Raw genomic sequence first — 18,490 nt, forward strand, 5'->3', positions numbered from 1 at the left:
AGCTTCATTTTTTGGTCTTATGTTTTTATACTTTGTTTATTTAATAAAGATGATATATTTAATTAAGCGGCATTTAGTTACTCTCTCTTTTTTGTGTGGTGGATTGGTACTTTGAGTATGCCGTTATTATGTTAGGATCATATGTAGACACTATGTAGCCATGATGGCAGGATGTACAGTAAGGTGTCATTTTGGATTCTTTTTGTATACAGTATTAACCTGTTAGGTGTGTGTATGCCAGTGGTTCCCAACTAGGGAATGCTGGGAGTTGTAGTCCCTGCTAGGTGTGTGTATGCTAGGAGTTGTAGTCCCTGTTAGGTGTGTGTGTGTGTGTATGCTGGGAGTTGTAGTCCCTGTTAGGTGTGTGTGTGTGTGTATCCTGGGAGTTGTAGTCCCTGTTAGGTGTGTGTGTATGCTGGGAGTTGTAGTCCCTGTTAGGTGTGTGTATGCCAGTGGTTCCCAACCAGGGAATGCTGGGAGTTATAGTCCCTGTTAGGTGTGTGTATGCCAGTGGTTCCCAACCGGAATGCTGGGAGTTGTAGTCCCTGTTAGGTGTGTGTGTATGCTGGGAGTTGTAGTCCCTGTTAGGGTTGTGTGTGTGTGCTGGGAGTTGTAGTCCCTGTTAGTTGTGTGTTTGTATGCTGGGAGTTGTAGTCCCTGTTAGGTGTGTGTGTATGCCAGTGGTTCCCAACCAGGGAATGCTGGGAGTTGTAGTCCCTGTTAGGTGTGTGTATGCCTGTGTTTTCCAACCATGTAATGCTGGGAGTTGTAGATTTGCAACACCTGGAGGCACCCTGATTGGGAAACACTCGTGTATGACCTGTAGAGGTGTGGTGAACTACAACCCCCAGGAGACTACAGAGGCAGCATGCTGGTGTTATACCACAGACTGAAGACTCCTCAATGACAGATGCTGGGAGTTGTAGTCCCTTTTGTGTGTGTATACCAGTGTATCCCAACCAGGGCTGAGTTATGTTAGTGTGCTGTGTATAACGCAGGTTTCCTTGGCCTGCAAGGGGGGGGGGGGGGGGGGGGACAAACTGCACAGACTGGTTTCTGCTATTTCATTGGGTGTTTATTAGCCCCCATAAAGAGGACATGGAAATGAGTGGGGTTTGTACAGGACATGAACATCACTGTATGAACCCTGTGCATTTATATGTCAGAGTTCATACAGGGAAGCAGAGATGCACGGGGTTCACACAGGATAGCAGAGATGCAGGGGATTCACACAGGGAAGCAGAGATGCACGGGGTTCATACAGGGAAGCAGAGATGCACGGGGTTCGCACGGGGTTCGTACAGGGAAGCAGAGATGCACAGGTTCATACAGGGAAGCAGAGCTGCACGGGGTTCATACAGGGAAGCAGAGATGCATGGGGTTCACACAGAAAAGCAGAGATGCAGGGGGTTCACACAGGGAAGCAGAGATGCACGAGGTTCATACAGGGAAGCAGAGATGCATGGGGTTCATACAGGGAAGCAGGGATGCATGGGGTTCATACAGGGAAGCAGAGATGCACGGGGTTCATACAGGGAAGCAGAGATGCACAGGGTTCATACAGGGAAGCAGAGATGCACAGGGTTCATACAGGGAAGCAGAGATGCATGGGGTTCACACAGGGAAGCAGGGATGTATGGGGTTCACACAGGGAAGCAGAGATGCACGGGGTTCATACAGGGAAGCAGAGATGCACGGGGTTCACACAGGAAAGCAGAGATGCAGGGGATTCACACAGGGAAGCAGAGATGCACGGGGTTCGCACGGGGTTCCTACAGGGAAGCAGAGATGCACAGGGTTCATACAGGGAAGCAGAGCTGCACGGGGTTCATACAGGGAAGCAGAGATGCATGGGGTTCACACAGAAAAGCAGAGATGCAGGGGGTTCACACAGGGAAGCAGAGATGCACGAGGTTCATACAGGGAAGCAGAGATGCATGGGGTTCATACAGGGAAGCAGGGATGCATGGAGTTCATACAGGGAAGCAGAGATGCACGGGGTTCATACAGGGAAGCAGAGATGCACGGGGTTCATACAGGGAAGCAGAGATGCACAGGGTTCATACAGGGAAGCAGAGATGCATGGGGTTCACACAGGGAAGCAGGGATGTATGGGGTTCACACAGGGAAGCAGGGATGCATGGGGTTCACACAGGGAAGCAGAGATGCATGGGGTTCATACAGGAAAGCAGAGATGCATGGGGTTCATACAGGGAAGCAGAGATGCATGGGGTTCACACAGGGAAGCAGAGATGCACGGGGTTCACACAGGGAAGCAGAGATGCACGGGGTTCACACAGGGAAGCAGAGATGCACGGGGTTCATACAGGGAAGCAGAGATGCATGGGGTTCATACAGGGAAGCAGAGATGCACGAGGTTCACACAGGGAAGCAGAGCTGCACGGAGTTCACACAGGGAAGCAGAGTTGCACGGGGTTCACACAGGGAAGCAGAGCTGCACGGGGTTCACACAGGGAAGCAGAGATGCACGGGGTTCACACAGGGAAGCAGAGATGCACGGGGTTCACACAGGGAAGCAGAGATGCACGGGTTCATACAGGGAAACAGATGCACGGGGTTCACACAGGGAAGCAGAGATGCACGGGGTTCATACAGGGAAGCAGAGCTGCACGGGGTTCATACAGGGAAGCAGAGATGCACGGGGTTCACACAGGGAAGCAGAGATGCACGGGGTTCACACAGGGAAGCAGAGATGCACGGGTTCATACAGGGAAACAGAGATGCATGGGGTTCACACAGGGAAGCAGAGATGCACGGGGTTCATACAGGGAAGCAGAGCTGCACGGGGTTCACACAGGGAAGCAGAGCTGCACGGGGTTCACACAGGGAAGCAGAGCTGCACGGGGTTCACACAGGGAAGCAGAGCTGCACGGGGTTCACACAGGGAAGCAGAGCTGCACGGGGTTCACACAGGGAAGCAGAGATGCACGGGGTTCACACAGGGAAGCAGAGATGCACGGGGTTCACACAGGGAAGCAGAGATGCACGGGTTCACACAGGAAAACAGAGATGCACGGGGTTCACACAGGGAAGCAGAGATGCACGGGGTTCATACAGGGAAGCAGAGCTGCACGGGGTTCATACAGGGAAGCAGAGATGCACGGGGTTCACACAGGGAAGCAGAGATGCACGGGGTTCACACAGGGAAGCAGAGATGCACGGGGTTCACACAGGGAAGCAGAGATGCACGGGGTTCACACAGGGAAGCAGAGATGCACGGGGTTCACACAGGGAAGCAGAGATGCACGGGGTTCACACAGGGAAGCAGAGATGCACGGGGTTCACACAGGGAAGCAGAGATGCACGGGGTTCACACAGGGAAGCAGAGCTGCACGGGGTTCATACAGGGAAGCAGAGATGCACGGGGTTCACGCAGGGAAGCAGAGAATGCACAGGGTTCATGCAGGGAAGCAGAGATGCACGGGGTCCATACAGGGAAGCAGAGATGCACGGGGTCCATACAGGGAAGCAGAGATGCACGGGGTTCATACAGGGAAGCAGAGATGCACAGGGTTTGTACAGAGGTCTTCATGTCAGTGTTTATTGTACTGCAGCTTTGAGAGAAAATCATGTCAGGAGGGACGTACAGGAGAAATAACACTGTAGCATGTACAGCTTCATCCATGGGAAATTGAGAAGGAGGGGAAAACGGATTTTGGCGGCGGCCGCCAATTGAAATCTACACTTGCAGAATTCTGCAAGTGGAGTTTTAGATTAAATCATTAACCTGTCTAGGACCAAGGGCGTACCTGTACGGCCTCAGGGTTTCTGGTCACCACCGGTAACTGGGCGGTGAACAGAACGGGATGCCTGCTGAAATCGTTCAGCAGGCGTCCCGTGCCAATGCCTGGGGGGCTCCTGAGCCCCCCCATGTTGGTCAATTCAGACCGGAGATTTGTGGCGATTCCACGTCATATGTGTCTCCGGTGACCCGGTAAATAAGGGTGTTTAGGGCTGTCCAAGACAGGTTCAATCATCCTGAAGTGATAGGAGTGAGGTGGCGGGGGTGCCACCCCACCTATATCTGCTATTGGTCGGTCAAATGTCTGTCTGGGCATGCTGAGAGTTGTTTTTGTGTACCTCCAGCTGTTGCATATCCACAACTCCCAGCATGCCCTTCAGTTATCAGTGCATGCTAGGAGTTTTAGTTTTGCCACAGCTGGAGGCCCACTGGTGAGGAAGCACCCAGTTAGGTAACAGAGCCTAACTCAGTGCTTCCCCACCAGTAAGCCTCCAGTTGTTGCAAAACTACAACCCCCAGCATGTATGGTCTGTCAGTGCATGCTGTGAGTTGTAGTTATGCAACATCTGGATGGCCACAATTTAGAGACCACTGCACAGTGATCTCCAAACTGTGGCCCTCCAGATGTTGCTAGGCAACTACTCACCTCCTGGCTCCCGTCAACAGCACGATCACCGCCCGCCACACCTAGAGGGGGATCCTCGCCCGCAGTCGGTAAGGGACCACCACCGCTGCTCACATTACAGTTCCCCCGCTCTGCCCGGATTACCGTGTGTGGGCAGAGCGGAGGAACTGAACTTTAACCCTTGCGCCACCTCCCCGATCTGCTATTGGTCGGTCACTCCCATCACTTCAGGGTAATCGAAGCTGTCTTGGACAGCCCCAAACACCCTTATTTACTGGGTCACCGGAGACACATATGACCTGGAATCGCCACAAATCTCCGGTCTGAATTGACCAACATGTGGGGCGCTCAGGAGCCCCCCAGGCACTGGCATGGGATGCCTGCTGAACGATTTCAGCAGGCCTCCTGTTCCGTTCACCGCCCGGTTACTGGTGGTGACCGGAAACCCTGAGGCCGTACAGGTACTCCCTTGGTCCTAGACAGGTTAATTGTGGTGTCCCGGTACCGTATTGCATACCGTACCTTGTATGGTGGTCCCCAAAGTCAGAGTAACTACGCTCAGATAGCCCCTAGTCGCCTCTCCTCTACTCTAATTCTGTAATGTTTATACGCGGACATATTTGGTAATAATGTATATTTAATACAATGTATGGTATACTTACCTTGCTAGCGTCGCAGGACCCATAATCCTCTGTGAAGGTGAATGACATCGGTATGGACAAATTAGCACTAGTCCAGCCCCTGCCCATATAAGGGAGCTGTAGCCAATGATCGCTCTCTTGGGTTACTGCTCTCGTGGATGCCAGACTAGCAGGACGGATCTGCACAACTTTCAAAGACACTCTAGGCCTAACAACCTAACGGCCTCAGCAGAACCTAAACCGTGAGTTCTAAACTAATCCCTGCTAAAGCTAGCGTGACTACTGGACCGCAAGTAAATCCCCTAAATCCAGTGGAACAATGCATATTATCCTAAAGACTCTAAATTTCTTAAGGTCCCAACCTTTGTCAATCTCCAAGAGAATTTGCATTTGTAGAGGAGACTGTTCCTGTTGTGAAGTTTGCATAAAATCTTCAGTAAAAGGACAAGCATTACAGAGGAGCCCTCACCCTGGTGTTAAGAATAGCAAGGGTTAACCAGACACCCTTTAGTCGCCGCACAGCTACACTCCCCATACCCTACTCCCCCAGGCTATCACATAATGATTTAATCTAAAACTCCATTTGCAAAATTCTGCAATTGTAGATTTCAATTGACAGCCGCCGCCAAAATCCGTTTTCCCCTCCTTCTCAATTTCCCCTGGATGAAGCTGTACATGCTACTGTGTTATTTCTCCTGTACGTCCCACCTGACATGATTTTCTCTCAAAGCTGCTGTGCAATAAACGCTGACATGAAGACCACTGTAAAAACCCTGTGCATCTCTGCTTCCTTGTATAGACCCCGTACATCTCTGCCTGCCTGTATGAACCCCATACATCTCTGCTTCCCTGTATGAATCCCGTGCATCTCTGCTTCCCTGTATGAACCCTGTGCATCTCTGCTTCCCTGTATGAACCCCGTGCATCTCTGCTTCCCTGTATGAACCCCGTGCATCTCTGCTTCCCTGTATGATCCCCGTGCATCTCTGCTTCCCTGTATGAACCCTGTGCATCTCTGCTTTCCTGTATGAACCCTGTGCATCTCTGCTTCCCTGTATGAACGCTGACATATAAATGCACAGGGTTCATACAGTGATGTTCATGTCCTGTACAAACCCCATTCATTTCTATGTCCTCTTCATGGGGCTAATGAACACCCCATGAAAAAGCAGAAAACAGCCCATGCAGTTCGTCCCCCCCCCCCATTGCACACTACACACAGCACACTAATATATCTATATATATAAAACTCAACGTGTGTGTGTTGTGTGTGTGTGTATGTATGTGTGTATGTTCCAGCATCACGTCCAAACGGTTAAAGATATTAACATGAAACTTGGCACACATGTTACTTATATGTCAACAACAAACATAGGATAGGTGATTTAACCCTTACTCACCCCCATTTGCCAGGGGCAGGGTTTATGTTTAAAGTCCCATACAAGTCAATGGGAAATATATGTTACTGCATAACTTCCAAACGGCTTGAGATATTTCGATAATACTTGGTCACATGTTACTTATATGTCCACTTAACCCCTTAAGGACTCAGCCCATTTTGGCCTTAAGGACTCAGACAATTTAATTTTTACGTTTTCATTTTTTCCTCCTCTCCTTCTAAAAATCATAACTCTTTTATATTTTCATCCACAGACTAGTATGAGGGCTTGTTTTTTGCGCGACCAGTTGTCCTTTGTAATGACATAACTCATATCATAAAATGTATGGCGCAACCAAAAAACACTATTTTTGTGGGGAAATTAAAACGAAAAACGCAATTTTGCTAATTTTGGAAGGTTTCGTTTTCACGCCGTACAATTTATGGTAAAAATGACATGTGTTCTTTATTCTGAGGGTCAATACGATTAAAATGATACCCATTATTACATACTTTTCTATTATTGTTGTGCTTAAAAAAAATCACAAACTTTTTAACCAAATTAGTATGTTTATAATCCCTTTATTTTGATGACCTCTAACTTTTTAATTTTTCCGTATAAGCGGTGGTATGGGGGCTCATTTTTTGCGCCATGATCTGTAATTTTTTTTAATACCACATTTGCATGTAAAAAACTTTTAATAAATTTTTTATAATTTTTTTTTTAATAAAATGTATTAAAAAAGTAGGAATTTTGGACTTTTTATTTTTTCGTTCACGCCGTTCACCGTACGGGATCATTAACATTTTATTTTAATAGTTTGGACATTTACGCACGCGGCGATACCAAATATGTCTATCGCTGGGGGCGATCCGATCATTCATTCAAATCGCGCACTGCCGCAGATGCCGGGATCTGTATTGATCTCGGCACCTGAGGGGTTAATGGCGGACGCCCGCGAGATCGCGGGCGTCGGCCATTGCCGGCGGGTCCCTGGCTGCGATCAGCAGCCGGGATCAGCCGCGCATGACACGGGCATCGCTCCGATGCCCGCGGTTATGCACAGGACGTAAATGTACATCCTGGTGCGTTAAGTACCACCGCACCAGGACGTACATTTACGTCCTGCGTCCTTAAGGGGTTAAAATATAGGATAGTTAATTTAACCCTTAACTACCCCCATTTGTGAGGGTCGGGGTTTTTGTTTAAAGTCCCATGCACATCAATGGGAAATGTATGTTCCCACATAACTTCTGTACGGCTGGAGATATTTCAATAACTGGTACACATATTATGGGTCGGGATAGGAGGTCGGGATAGGAGGTCTACATAGGAGGTCGGGATAGCAGGTCGGGATAGGAGGACCGGGATAGGAGGACCGGCATAGGAGGTCGGGATTGGTCGTCGAGATAGGAGTACGGGATAGGAGGTCGTGATAGGAGGTCGGGTTAGGAGGAAGGGCTAGGAGGTCGGGCTAGGAGGTCGGGCTAGATGGACGGGAAAGGAGGACGGGATAGGAGGACGGGATAGGAGGACGGGATAGGAGGTCGGGATAGGATGACGGGATATGACAACAATATATGAGGACGGGATATGAAGTCAAAAGCTTCCTCCTTTGTTTATTTTCCTCCCCAACAAAGATTAGGAAGGAAAAACCGGGCAACACAGGGTACTCAGCTAGTGTGTGTATATACATATATATATATATATATATATATATATATATATACACACAGCATTATACACAGCACACTAACATAACTCAGCCCTGGTTGGGAAACACTGGTATACACACACAAAAGGGACTACAACTCCCAGCATGTGTCATTCAGGAGTCTTCAGTCTGTGGTATAACACCAGCATGCTGCCTCTGTTGTCTCCTGGGAGTTGTAGTTCATCACACCTCTACAGGGCATACACCAGTGTTTCCCAACCAGGGTGCCTCCAGGTGTTGCAAATCTACAACTCCCAGCATTACCTGGTTGGTAAACACAGGCATACACACCTAACAGGGACTACAACTCCCAGCATACACACACACACCTAAGAGGGACTACAACTCCCAGCATACACACACCTAACAGGGACTACAACTCCCAGCATACACACACACCTAACAGGGACTACAACTCCCAGCATACACACACACCTAACAGGGACTACAACTCCCAGCATACACACACACCTAACAGGGACTACAACTCCCAGCATACACACACACACCTAACAGGGACTACAACTCCCAGCATACACACACCTAACAGGGACTACAACTCCCAGCATTCCCTGGTTGGGAACCACAGGCATACACACACCTAACAGGGACTACAACTCCCAGCATACACACACCTTACAGGGACTACAACTCCCAGCATAAACACATACACACACATAACAGGGACTACAACTCCCAGCATACACACACAATTTACAGGGACTAACAACTCCCAGCATACACACACACATATAACAGGGACCCCTCCCCAGTCATCCCCAGTCAGAGATTTATCCCCAGTCCGTGTACAGTAAAAACAGACAGAGCTCAAGCAGGGGAGATGAGGGAGGGGGCGTGTACTTCTCCCCGTGGAGATCTACGTCCATTCTGAGCTCAGCTCGGGGAGAGGAGGGAGGGGGCATGTACTTCTCTCTCCCCTTGCTCTGCCCTCCCCCAGCTCTAGCTTCGGAAATCTTCGGAGAGCTGGGGGAGGAGCCGACGCAAGGATTCATGGGGTGCAAAAAACCACCTCACACCGGGACCCTGGGCTAATAGCGTGCGGCACCGATCGCTGTGCCCCGCACTATTAACCCTTCAGACGTGGTGATCAAAGTTGACTGCCGTTTCTGAAAGTGAAATTAAAGGGGTACGCCGGTGAAAACCTTTTTTCTTTTAAATCAACTGGTGGCAGAAAGTTAAACCTATTTGTAAATTACTTCTATTAAAAAATCTTAATCCTTCCTGTACTTATTAGCTGCTGAATACCACAGAGGAAATTCTTTTCTTTTTGGAATGCTCTCTGATGACATCACGAACACAGTTCTCTCTGCTGACGTTATTATAATAATAACGCTTTATTTATTGTTGTCCTTTGTGGGATTTGAACCCAAGTCCCCAGCACTGCAAGGCAGCAGTGCTAACCACTGAGCCACCATGCTGCCCTTAGCATACATCTGTCATCAGTGTTCCAAAAAGAAAGGAATTTCCTCTGTAGCATTCAGCAGCTAATAAGTACTGGAAGGATTATGATTTTTGAATAGAAGTAATTTACAAATATTTTTAACTTTCTGCCACCAGTTGATTTAAAAGAAAAAAGGTTTTCACCGGAGTACCCCTTTAAATGCTTCCCGGCAGCTCAGTCGGGCTGATCGGGACATCATGATAAAATCGTGATGTTCCGATCAGCTAGGACGCGAGCGGAGACCCCCTTAACTTGCTCCGTCGCGTCCAATCAGCGTTTGATTGCTCCAAGCCTGAGCTACAGGCTTGAGCAATCAAGCCCCTATCTCGCTGTTCCATGCAAAGCTATGGCTTTGCAGGGATCAGGGTAAAAGATCAGTGTGCAGTGTTATAGCCCCCTATGGGACCTATAACACTGCCAAAAATAAGTGGAAAAAAAAAAAGTTAACAAAGGTCATATAACCCCTTCCCTAATAAAAGTTTGGATCACCCCCCTTTTCCCATAAAAAAAACAAAAAAACTGTTTAAATAAAAATAAACATGTGGTATCGCCGCTTGCGGAAATGTCCCAACTGTAAAAATATATTGTTAATTAAGCCGCACGGTCAATGGCGTACGCGCCATAAAATTCCAAAGTCTAAAATAGCGTATTTTTGGTCACTTTTTATATCATGAAAAAAATGAATAAGAACCGATGAAAAAGTCTGATCAATACAAAAATGGTACCGATAAAAACTTCAGAAAACTTCAGAACCTCAAACCGGCCCATACGCGGAAAAATAAAAAATGTATAGGGGTTAGAAGATGAGAATTTTTAACATAGAAATTATCGTGCATGTAGTTATGATTTTTTCCAGAAGTACGACAAAATCAAACATATATAAGTAGGGTATCATTTTAACCGTATGGACCTACAGAATAAAGATAAGGTGTTATTTTTACCAAAAAATGCACTGCGTAGAAACAACATTTTTTCTTCAATTTTGTCGCACAATTAATTTTTTTCGGTTTCGCTGTGGATTTTTGGGTAAAATGACTAATGTCACTGCAAAGTAGAATTGGTGGCGCAAAAAATAAGCCATCATATGGAATTTTATGTGCAAAATTGAAAGCGTTATGATTTTTAGAAGGTGATGAGGAAAAAATGAAAATGCAAAAACGGAAAACCCTGCTTCCTTAAGGGGTTAAAGGAGTAGTCGAGGATTGGAAAACTTATCCCCTATCCTAAGGATAGGGGTTAAGTTTCAGATTACAGGGAGTCCGACCACTGGTACCCTCTGTGATCTCCCATACGGGGCCCTGGCTCTCTAGCCATATAGCGTGTCGACCACCGCACGAAGCGCTATGGCAGCGCTGGAGATTGGCACCTGTTTTCTTGCCAATCCACTTTTTGGGCCAGTCTGGAAATAGTTGGGTATTATGGAGGGGCCTTACTCTTTATATATACCCTCAGGTTAGTGGCCCAATGGCATTTAACCCGTTGAAATTCTCAATTACTTATTTAAAATGCAGAAAATGTAAGTAGTTGGCTAAGTTGGCATCTGTTTTCCTGCCAATCCTGCTTTTTCACTTTCACTAAACGTGTTCGTTTTGCGGTTACGTGAGGCACTGCACTGCATTGATCTTTATTCTTACAGTAGAGAAGTCATTAATTATAACTTTTTCTGAATTTGTTCATTTGACCCCTTAAGGACCAAGGACGTACCGGTACGTCCTTGGTTCTGCTCTCCTGATATAACGCGTGGTTACACAGTAACCCCGCGTCATATCACGGCGGGCCCGGCGTCATAGTGAAGCCGGGTCCCGCCTCTAATAGCGCGCGGCGCCGCGCGCTATTAACCCTTTAGCCGCGTGCACAGAGCTGAGCCGCGCGGCTAAAAGCAAAAGTGAAAGTTGCCGGCTAGCTCAGTCGGCCTGTTCGGGATAGCCGCGGCTAATCGCGGCATCCCGAACAGCTTACAGGACAGCGGGAGGGCCCCTACCTACCTCCTCGCTGTCCGATCGCCGAATGACTGCTCAGTGCCTGAGATCCAGTCATGCGGCAGAATCGTCGATCACTGGTTTCCTATGAGAAACCAGTGATCAATGATGAAGATCAGTGTGTGCAGTGTTATAGGTCCCTATGGGAGCTATAACACTGCAAAAAAAAGTGAAAAAAAAAAAGGGAATAAAGATCATTTAACTCCTCCCCTATTAAAAGTTTGAATCACCCCTTTTCCAATAAAAAAAAAGTGTAAATAAAAAAACAAACATATATGGTATCACCGCGTGCGGAAATGTCCGAATTATAAAAATATATCATTAATTAAACCGCTCGGTCAATGACGTGCACGCAAAAAAATTCCAATAAGTCCTATCAATGCAAAAATGGTACCGTTAAAAACTTCAGATCATGGCGCAAAAAATGAGCCCTCATACCGCCCCATACACAGAAAAATAAAAAAGTTATAGGGGTCAGAATATGACAATTTTAAACGTATTAATTTTCCTGCATGTAGTTATGATTTTTTCCAGAAGTCCGACAAAATCAAACCTATATAAGTAGGGTATAATTTTAATCGTATGGACCTACAGAATAAAGATAAGGTGTCATTTTTACCGAAAAATGTACTACGTAGAAACGGAAGCCCCCAAAAGTTACAAAACAGCGGGGTTTTTTTTCAATTTTGTCGCACAATGATTTTTTTTTCCGTTTCACCGTAGATTTTTGGGCAAAATGACTGACGTCATTACAAAGTTGAATTGGTGGCGCAAAAAATAAGCCATCGTATGGATTTTTAGGTGCAAAATTGAAAGAGTTATGATTTTTTAAAGGCAAGGAGCAAAAAACGAAAATGCAAAAAAGGAAAAACCCCGGTCCTTAAGGGGTTAAACTTGCTTTTTTTTTTTTTTTTTTTATTCCAATCTCAATTTAGTAGGAGTCGGAGCATTGTTTGCCGACTCCGAGTACCCAAAATTTCGTCCGACTCCTCAGCTCTGATTTTGTCACCCAGGGAAAACCAGCTCCAACAGAAATTATGTTAAAGTCACAACGGCCCCGCCTTGGCATAGGACCGTGGAGGGAGTCCTCGCTATTTCTGTGTGGTGCAGGACTGCTCTGCATTTCCTCCCCCTGGGGTGAGAGACAGGAAGCGAGTACAGTTGTGCAAAGGGTGGAGAATCTAGCTCGCAGGCAGCCAATCAGGAAGGCGTCTCCCCCGCTCCACCTTCCCCTGTCTCTTTCCCTCCACGGGTTTGCGCGCCTCCCCCCCTTTTGTGTGTCACTTTCTGCTCCCCGCCTACTGCAAAGCACTGCTGGGAAGAGTGTGTAAGCAGCAAGTGATCATAGCCAGGAGGGACTTGCAGAGAGAGAGAGAGAGAGAGAGAGAGAGAGAGAGAGAGAGAGAGAGAGAGAGAGAGGGGGTCAGAGTTAGCTCAGGATGAGACAGTCAGGAGCCAATGCGCTAGGCTGTGGAGCTAGGACTAGCAGCATAGTCACCAGAGCTACTGCATGAGGACCGCAGAACTGCCCAACTCCCTCCCACTGACCGAGATTTCAGCGGGCAGGAAATGTGCTGCTGGTCAGTGCAGACAAGAGGTGAGTGGGGAATGGTCTGTGCCATCTGTGCCCCTTGTCTGCCTGACCCGCAGTCCTACTGCACGCATGGCAGCTACCTCCCTTTCTCCTCTCGCCTATGCTTTGAAAGATGCTCCTGTGTTCCTGCTTGTTTTCATTTTTACTTCCCACTCCCTTGCCAGGGGGGCTTTTCTTGTCTTGTGTGTTTACCTGTCATGTCTTTCTCCCCCTCCCCGCTTTTGATGAATATCACCAGATCAGCTCACCAGTTTTTCCCTGGAGTGCATGTATCTTTCTGATGCAGATCCATTACCCTCCTGCTATCTCAGAGGGAAGGGTGGCCACTGTCATGAGCGTCTCTCATCTTTACATGTGTTGCTGCAGCTTATTTTCTTACAGTCTATTTAACCCGCCCCTCCTCTTTTTTTTCTCTTTGCTCCCTGGAGGGTGATAGAAGCTTCTGGAGGAACACGCGCATGACCCACCTGAGCTTGCACTTACTGGAGTCCCTATTGTTCAGTGGCCCAAGAGACAGCAGGTAAGTCTGCTCTGCATGTTGTCTTTATAATGTCTGTCCATATGGCTATGGATCAGGTTATTGCTTCTGACATATTGTAGATAAAATGAACTTTGTGAATTGACCAGTTGCATGCTAAGTTATTCTCCTGGGATGGGATGACATTTATTTAATTCTTGGCATTTTGTCAGTTTGCTTCTTAAAATTTTAAAGCATCTCACAAAATGATGTTATTTTGATTCCTTCTTTTGCCAAGTTCTGGAACATGTGAAGTATTTAACTGGGTGTATGTGCCATGGAAGTGTCTTTGTGCCATTATAACTTGCTGAGTTGAGGTAATGCAGTAGAGTCAATTGTGTGCTGGTCTGAATGTCAAGTTTGGTTCTGCTGTGTCTGTGCTGGCGCTACTATGCACTGGTTTGATTATGTAAAGAAGCTATTGATGAACTTTCACAGATATGTATACCTAAACATTCCCATCTTTTCATAGTTGGGAGATTTGTATTTGATGGTCACACTTGGTATAAATGGATGATAAACTGCTGTTCTCTGGTATCAGCCACCTATAACTGGAGAGACACTTGTTGCAGGGTTGTTCTATAGGATTGCTGGACAGAAAGTCTGCTGTGCTCTGTGAAGTTCCTTCCCCAATTGTTTCTGCATGGTTTTGGCTCTAAGGAGCACCTTAGACTTTGACATACATGTTTGTGAATGTCATTTGTAGCTCTTTATATAAGCTGAACTTATGCTTATATTTCATATGGTAATTTAGCTGCTTTCAACTTTACTGTACGGGGTACGTGCTTATCGCTTATTGTCTGTTCATAGTCTAATATGGTTGTCTTAGTATGTTACAGTGGTGTGTGTTGTGTTTTTTTTAATTTTAAAAAATTTTTTTTTTGTGTGTAATACAAATGCTATAAATAACCCTTATAGAGTATAGTATACTTTTTTTGTACCAAAATAATTGTGCACCTGACCTGTTTCTTCAAAAAGGGGCTATTCTGACACACAAGCCCTGATTTATCAAAATGTGTTTGAGAAAGCACAATCAAAGCTCTGCTTTCACTGTACCACAGCTTGTTAATGCTACATTCACATCACGATTTAGCAATACGGTTTTGTCAGTTTTTATTTTTCCCAAAACGTGAAACAAAAACCGTATGCCAAATTTTGCATTATTAAAACAGTATGCATTTTTTTATATCAGTAAGAAAGCCATTCCACAGCCGCCAACAGACTCCTGCAGACTCTCCACACCCCAGTGAGGTCTATGAAAACTCTGCACTGTAAATTCCTATTCCCCACCAGGAGCCCTGAATAGCAGGCAACGATGGGAGCAGTGGTAGGAGGACAACTGCTCCTGCCAGGGAAGCAGGCAGCATTGCGCTATGTTCCCTCGCCGGCTATCCATTTTATGAATGAACAGCACTGTTATTTCCAATCCCCCGCTGAGAGCAACGAATGGCCAGTCTGTGCCGGCCGTTCAGGGCTCCTGGCGGGGAATATGAATTTACAGTGCAGAATTTTCATAGACCTCGCCGGGGAGCGGAGAGAGGTGCATGCCGCCCGCTTCCCTGGTTTTTCCCTGGTTTATAAGTTAAGATCACACTTCTGAGACCCGGTGCGATCGGTCCCTCAGCCACTGTACTACTACCCCCAACATGGAACAGACTCTGTGTTCCATGATGGGAGAAGTAGTACAAGCGCTACTGCAGTCACCACAGCCGTCTGCAGACTCCTGTAGCCAGGGGAACTGCTACTCCCATCATGGAAAAGAGTCTGTTCGATTATCGGAGTAGTAGTAGTAGTACTGCAGCACAGCAGGAGTCCTGGGTGCCGGGGGAGTAAAGTTTCTAAAAACAGTACAGAACCATGCTCCAAACCGTAATCGACCACTGTTTTGTGCACAGAAAAAACACCATACCAGTACAAAAACTTACACAACCAGATATATCTAGGTTGTGTACATTTTTGTATGGTAGGTAAAGGTATACGGTTGTATACTGTTTTCAAGTAGAAAACGTATACAGCAACTGTATAGCAAAATTGTGATGTGAATGCACCCTAAGATAGGAATGCTGAGCTGTGATTGGTTACTGTGGGAAAATCTCTTTAGTTTTACTCTCACACACTTTGATAAATGTGGGCTATAGAGGGAGATTCATTAAAAACCTGTGCAGAGGATAAGTTGCCCATAACAACCTATCAGATTACTACTTTTATTTTTGAAAAGGCCTCTGAAAAGTGAAAAAAGCCATCTGATTGGTTGCCATGGGCAACTGGTCAACTTTTCCTCAGCAAGGTCTTGATGAATCTCCCTCCCCCATAGTGTCTTAAAATAATTAATGCAGACCTGACATACAACCTTTAAAGGGTACTCCAGCATTTAAAAACGTATCCCCTATCCACAGTGCCCAGAAGTTGAACCCCCACTATCTCTGGAACGTCACTCCGAATCTTCTCACAGCATGGAGTGTGGGGTTTCCACATGCTCCATGGATTCTCTATGGAAGGGCCAGAGATATACGAGTACAGTGCTCTCGTACCTCTTAATTCACGTCCTAACCCCCCTCTCAGATTAGACACTTATTCCCCTAACCTGTGGAGTAACCCTTTATATTGGTATTTAAAGTAAGAGAGCTTTATTTAAAGGAGCACTAACTTCAGAATAAAAAATTACATCATGCAGGCTTAAGTGTGCACAGGTCAGTAGACAGGTATCGCATCAACAGCATATTGCACGCTGTGGATACATCGACAGCAGTCACGAGAGAGCTCCTTGCTGCAGCCAGGTAGCTCTGTGTATCCCCACCTAGCGGCAGATTTCCCGCATCTGCTATGAGTAGGAACTGTGTCTATAGCAGGAAAGTCACTGCTACGAGCAGACACACAAAGCTACCCAGTTTTAGGAGGGATCTTGCTCTTGTGACTGCTGTCGGCGCATTTCACTCCATGTGACCCTACCCTTAGACAGGACTAAAATGCAGTGGCCGAACACCTGTCATCTCCAGGAACTGTTGCTTTGATGTTAACCACTTAATGAAAATGGATGTACAGGAGCTGAGCGAGCTTCATACCCAGTGGGTCACAGCTAATGCTTAGACATCGGCGATCAGGCCAATGCTCCTTATTAACCTTTTAAACGCTATGATCAAAGTTCATTGAAGCATCCAAAATGGGAAAAATCAATCTGTGGTAGCTCAGTGGCGCTGATCAGGACACCTGCTGCAAAATTGAGAGGTCCCAATCAGCGGGGAGGGTTCTTACCTGCCTCCTCACCATCCAATCAACGTTACAATGCTTCAGTAAGCCATGGCAGGTCAGAGCAATGGAGCACCTATAACACTGATCAATGATGTTTTATGAAGCAAGTAAGATTGCAAGTAATGTTCCCCTATGGAGACTTAAAAAAAAAGCATAAAAAATGAGGGAATAAATGAGAATAAGCCTCCTCCCTAATAAAAGTTTGAATCACCCGCCTTTTCCAATTTTTTTAACCACATAGGGACCCAGGGCGTACAGGAACGCCTTCGGTCCCTGATACTTAAGGACCCAGGGCGTACCTGTCATACGGGTCTATGGTAACCCGGAATATAAGGGGGATCGCGGTTGTCCAAGACACCCATGATCCACCTGAAGGGATAGGAGTGAGGTGGTAGGGGTGCCACCCCTCCTATCCCTGCTATTGGTCATCAAGACGTGACGACCAATAGCAGACCGTGGGCGGGGGGAGGTTAACCTTTTGGTTTCTCTGTTCTGCCCACCCACAATAGGCGGGGCAGAACAGCGAAACCAACAGAGGACCGGCGGCAGAAGATCCACTTACCCATCCGGAGGCTGCGGGAGATGTCGTGCAGCTGGCTCACTGGATCCTACAGAAGCCGGTGAGTTGCCTAGCAACATCTGAAGGTCTACAGTTTGAGACCACTATACAGTGGTCTCTAAACTGTGGCCCTCCAGATGTTGCAAAACTACAACTCTCAGCATGTTCAGACAGCTGTTAGCTGTGTGGGCATGCTGGGATTTGTAGTTTTGCAACAGCTGGAAACTGCAGTTTGGAGATCACTTTGCAGTGATCTCTAAACGGTGGTCCTTTAGATCTTGCAAAACTACAACTCCTAGCATGCTCACACAGCAGTTTGCTGTCTGGGCATTCTGGGATTTGTAGTTTTGCAACATCTGGAGGGCCACAGTTTGGAGATCACTGTGCAGTGGTCTCTAAACTGTAGCGCTCCAGATGTTGCAAATCCCAACATGCTTAAACTGTAAACAGCTGTCTCAGCATGCTGGGAGTTATAGTTGAGTACCTCCAGTGGTTGCATAAATACATCTCCCAATATGCCCTTCGGCGATCAGTACATGCTGGGAATTGAAGTTTTGCAAAAGCTGGAGGCACACTGGTTGGAAAATACTGAGTTAGGTAATTGAAGGTTTTCCAACCAGTGTGCCTCCAGCTGTTGCAAAAGTACAACTCCCAGCATGCATGGTCTGTCAGTACATGCTGGGAGTTGTAGTTTTGAAATAGCTGGAGGTTTTTCACATGAGCGAGTTTACAGTTGGTTTTCTGCTTCAAGTTTGGGCTGCGGTAAATTTTGCGCCTATGCGCAAACTCCTAGCGGGAAACTCGCCGTAAACGCCCGCCAGTGTGAATGTACCCTAAAAACACTACACTACACTAACACAAAATAAAGGGTAAAACACTACATATACACCCCCTTACAATATCCCCCCCCCCCCCAAAAAAATAAAATGAAAAACGTATCGTTCGTGTTTCCAAAATCGAGACTCCAGCTGTTGCAAAACAACAACTCCCAGCATTTCCAGACAGTCA

The 18,490-nt window shown here is 46.7% G+C and overlaps 1 protein-coding gene and 1 long non-coding RNA gene across 8 annotated transcripts in view; one reads left to right on the forward strand and one right to left on the reverse strand.

The window, feature by feature from the left end:
- The window catches only part of KDM2A (lysine demethylase 2A), a 703,602-nt gene that overhangs the window by 531,592 nt on the left and 153,520 nt on the right, over nucleotides 1–18,490 (forward strand). For all 7 annotated transcript variants that reach the window (XM_056531111.1, XM_056531112.1, XM_056531113.1 and 4 more), the window contains one exon: nucleotides 13,594–13,677. In XM_056531111.1, the coding sequence (XP_056387086.1) occupies nucleotides 13,594–13,677 (84 nt within the window). The remainder of the gene's footprint in view (nucleotides 1–13,593; nucleotides 13,678–18,490) is intronic.
- Nucleotides 1–18,490, reverse strand: part of LOC130282651 (uncharacterized) — a 96,883-nt gene that overhangs the window by 74,162 nt on the left and 4,231 nt on the right. The window lies entirely within an intron of this gene.

This window comes from Hyla sarda, chromosome 7 (assembly GCF_029499605.1).
Source record: "Hyla sarda isolate aHylSar1 chromosome 7, aHylSar1.hap1, whole genome shotgun sequence".
NCBI lineage: Eukaryota > Metazoa > Chordata > Amphibia > Anura > Hylidae > Hyla > Hyla sarda.